Here is a 4,287-nt window from a genome sequence, read left to right as displayed (position 1 = left end):
ATTGAAAGTTGTCTTATTGTAAAAGAGACTCAGTTCCAGTAATATATTTTCCAAATTCTAAGCCAAATTCTGCATTATTATTGTTATTTGATTTTATTTAGATATCTCAAAAGATTTATTTAATATTAGTATGCTTTGATGGTTCACTTGATTTCACCTCGCTGGCTGCCTAAATCAATGATTTCCAGACCATTGGACAATAACATCACATCCCACTGAAAGCCTTTCTCAAGATTTCCTTGACTTCTTTATTCCTTAGAGTGTAAATGAAAGGGTTAAGCAATGGTGTCACAATAGTAAGGAAGTCGGAGACAATTTTCTTCATGTCCAGTGAGTTCTGTTTAGAAGGCGCGACGTACAGGAATATGGCAGAGCCGTACAATATAACCACAACGGAGAGATGGGCAGAGCAAGTGAAAAAGGCCTTTTTCTGGCCTTGGGCAGATGGAATTCTCACTATGGTGAAGATGATGTAAATGTAGGAGACCAGGGTGACTGAACAGGAGCCCAGGATGACAATAAAGCAGATAGTAATGTACACCATCTCAAAGAGGCGCGTGTCTGTGCAGGAGAGCTCTATCCAAGAATCTATGTCACAGAAGAAATGGTTGATGACTGTAGGACCACAGAAGGACAACCTAGTGATCAGAAATGCTGGCACAGAAATAGTCAGGAAGCCACCTACCCATGAGCCAATGGCCAACTGAATGGACAATGTGCTGTTCATGATGGAGCTATAGCGCAATGGGTGGCATATGGCCAAATAGCGATCATAGGCCATGACAGCCAGGAGTAGAAAATCAGTGCAGCCTAGGGAGAAGACAAAGTACATCTGCAGGAGGCAGCTGAGGAAGGAGATGGTTTTGCTTTGGGACACGAGATTGGTAAGAGTCTTGGGGATGGTAGCTGTGGTGAGCCAGATCTCCAGGAAGGAGAGATTGCAGAGGAAGTAGTACATAGGGGTGTGGAGGCGACGGTGGGTCACCACTAAGGATATGATGGTGATGTTTCCTGTGAGTATCAGGAGGTACATGAACAAGAATAGCATGAAGAGTGAGATCTGCAAATAATGAGAGCCAGGGAACCCACACAGAATAAATTCCTTCACATTGGTTTGATTTCCCTTCATCATTGGGGCCAGGTGGTCTACCTGCCAAAACACATGAGACCATAAAGGGAAGAGGAAGAAATACACAGGTGATTTTGTTAGAGGCAGGTCATTGTTGACAGACAACAAACTGAGCCGTCACATATGTCTCAGGATTCTGAACACATATTCTGTGGTGTAGTGGACATTTAACTCTCAATGGGAGCTGGGAACCCTCAGTACGTGATCAGCTCAGGGCATTAGACAGAGATGGGCTACCAGAGCTGGAAAGAGAACCCAGGCATCCAGATTCCCAGATTCTTTTTCCAAGCTGTTATAACACACTCCTCACTCCGAGCCAGAAACACCACCGAAGAGTCCTGGCCTATATTTTCAAAAGAGACTATTGATCTGGGTGTGCCTCTGGTTTTGGAAGTCTGCTTTGAGACATCTTAAAGGAAGGGCCTGGCGTCTAGTGGACAACTTGGGCCCCTGACTCTAGCAACAAAAGGACAGTCCACTGTTGTTGCTGTTGATGATGATGGTGATACTCTCATACTTGACTTATACCTCCTTCGAACCATTGGTAATCTTGATGATACCACAGACTTCCAGGCTCCATTCACCTCTCATTTTGGTCATAATTTATAATAAGGTTCGATTAATAAATAATTGATCTTTTAATAAACGCTTGAGGAATTTGTATTGATTCCACCTGTCAAAATATGTTGCTCACAACCCTGACTGATTATCATTTGTAAAGCTTTCTAATGATGCACTTATAACGATCTGGAATATATACTGCTCATGTTTATAATGTACTTGTAATCTATTAATTGCTTATAAGAAGGCTTGGAAAAATTCATTTTTTAAATAATTTCAATGGATCATAATGTTTATTTTTGAGCCTTGTTTTTGAATTTTTGCACAATTGTGCAGAAGTACGGGTTTTAAACATTTTTATTTTATTTTATTTTGATCAATTAAATTTCCACAGTGTGAGAACTTATGGCAGGGGCAGACAATGGGGATCAGGGGGTGGGTCACTGTCAGGCAGTAATTATTCAATAACCACACACGCTGAGAAGTTCTCAAGCAATATTTGCCTTACTTTGCCTACCTATAAATTTTAATTATTATAAATGAAAATATTTTTCATTGGTGTGTGTGTGTGTATGGTGAAATAGGATTTATTGACATTTCCCGATAAAAATCTAAGCTGTCCAAGCCTATTTAGAAAGCTTTTATAAACAGTGCCACACTACAAAGTGTGACCCCATTTTCTTCAGTTTAATGACCACCTCTGCGAACTGCACTGTCTTTAGTAACTTTAGTGTAACTGAGGTGAAATTAGTAAATAATTATGTTGATGGTACACAAGATGTATATTGATTCTTCTTCGAGTGATTGCTCCTATGCATTCCAGTTAGGTGTGCACGCCGTGCGTGCACGGCTCTCCGGAACTTTTTTACCCTAGCAACTCCGGCGGGCCGGCTGGGCGCCCCCTGGAGTGGCGCCGCTATGGCGCTGAATATATACCCCAGCCGGCCCGTCCGCTCCTCAGTTCCTTCTTACCGCCTGTGACGGCCAGTTGGAACTGTGGAGTGCTCTCTGTCCTCCACAACCCTAGCTCTCGCTACTTGTTTTGTACATAGTTAGTTTAGTGATTAGTTTGTATAGTTCTGTTAGTTAGATAGTGTTTAGATAAGGTTAAGGGGGGTTTTCCCCCCCTTTGCCTCCCCCGGTGCAGGCTCATGCCCAAAGCACCGGGCTTTAAGCCCTGCCCATCGTGCCAGAGGCCTATGCCTGTCGGAGACCCGCACGACGCCTGCCTCCGTTGCCTGGGCGAAGGACACCGGACAGATAAGTGTTCGTTCTGTTCCGCCTTCAAGCCGCGAACTCGGAAGGAGCGGATCATTCGCTTGAAGCAACTCCTGATGGAGGCGTCCCTCCAGCCCCCGGCACCGTCCGCGCCGGCACCGTGAGCTTCATCGGTGCAGAGCGCACCGGCGGCATCAAGCCGCTCCGGCACCGCGGCCCCACAGCCTCAGACGGCGGCTCCGAAGACCCGCCGGTACCGAGCGGACCAGCACCGATCCTCGCTACCATCCGGGGACAGACTGCCTTATTCGGCGGCGCACTCCGTCAGCGCCTCGGCACCTCCATGGCCATCCCACCCCGCGTCGGTCGCTTCCGGGACAGACGGCTACGGCCACCTGCCACCTACCCCACAGGGCCATCCTCAGGGGGCACAGCCGTGGGGCTTCTGGGTTCCCTGGGCCCAGTATGAGACTCAGGGGGTGCCATTCCCCCCGAGAGCCCCGGCGTCCGAGCGCAGGGTACCAGAGGCGACCGTCAGCCGACCGGCCCCTTCGCCACCAGGCGCGGGTTCCATACCGCCTGAACCCCAGGGGCACACGCAGCCCGACCCTCCTGACGAGCAGTCAGCAGATCCATCGTCGGAGGCGGTCGTCCAGGGCTTATCCTCCTCGTCCTCACCTGACGAAGCGGTGGCTGGAGCGTCGACCAAGGAGCCTCCGCCGATAGACTTGAAGGCACACCAGGACCTACTTCGCCGCGTGGCGACGGCTATGGCTCTCCCGGTGGCGGAGGTCCAGGAGGACGAGGACCCCATAACGAATGTCGTTGGGGCAGAGGCTCCAGTGCACGTGGCATTGCCATTCGTGCGGACGATTCAAAAGAATGCCACCACACTCTGGCAGACGCCTGCATCCATCCCTCCTACGGCCCGTGGGGTTGAGCGCAAATACTCTGTCCCTCCCACGGGCTACGAGTATCTATATACTCACCCGACCCCGGACTCGTTGGTCGTGCAGTCGGTCAACGACAGGGAGAGGCACGGTCAACCTGCCCCTGCGCCCAAGTCAAAGGACGCGCGATGTATGGACCTGTTAGGCCGCAAGGTCTATTCCGCTGGCGGACTGCAAATGCGCATCACCAACCAGATGGTCCTCCTCGCCAGGTACGTCTTCGACATCATGGCGTCCCTGGCGAAATTTACAGAGCTCCTGCCAACAGCCTCCCGCCAGGAGTTTGCGGCGATGTTGGATGAGGGAAGGAGATCATCTAGGTCCTCCATCACGGCCGCCCTCAACGCTGCGGACTCCGGAGCTCGGACCTTAGCCTCCGGCGTGACGATGCGGTGCATCGCCTGACTGCAGTCCTCCACCCTGCCGCCG

General features: G+C 50.0%; 1 protein-coding gene across 1 annotated transcript; it reads right to left on the bottom strand.

Annotated features, from left to right (window-relative positions):
- Positions 1–205: 205 nt before the first annotated feature.
- LOC123346746 (olfactory receptor 6F1-like) lies at positions 206–1,132 on the bottom strand. The gene has a single exon (XM_044984210.1). The coding sequence runs from the start codon at positions 1,130–1,132 to the stop codon at positions 206–208; it is 927 nt and encodes a 308-aa protein (XP_044840145.1).
- Between the last annotated feature and the right edge of the window lie 3,155 nt (positions 1,133–4,287).

Source organism: Mauremys mutica, chromosome 12 (assembly GCF_020497125.1).
Source record: "Mauremys mutica isolate MM-2020 ecotype Southern chromosome 12, ASM2049712v1, whole genome shotgun sequence".
In the NCBI taxonomy this organism is placed as follows: Eukaryota; Metazoa; Chordata; order Testudines; family Geoemydidae; genus Mauremys; species Mauremys mutica.
Note: the sequence above shows the minus strand (reverse complement) of the source record. Positions and strands in the feature narration are given on the sequence as shown.

Coding starts and splice junctions, on each gene's coding strand:
- LOC123346746 (XM_044984210.1), bottom strand. CDS start 1,132: ATGATGAAGGGAAATCAAACCAATGTGAAGGAATTTATTCTGTGTGGG.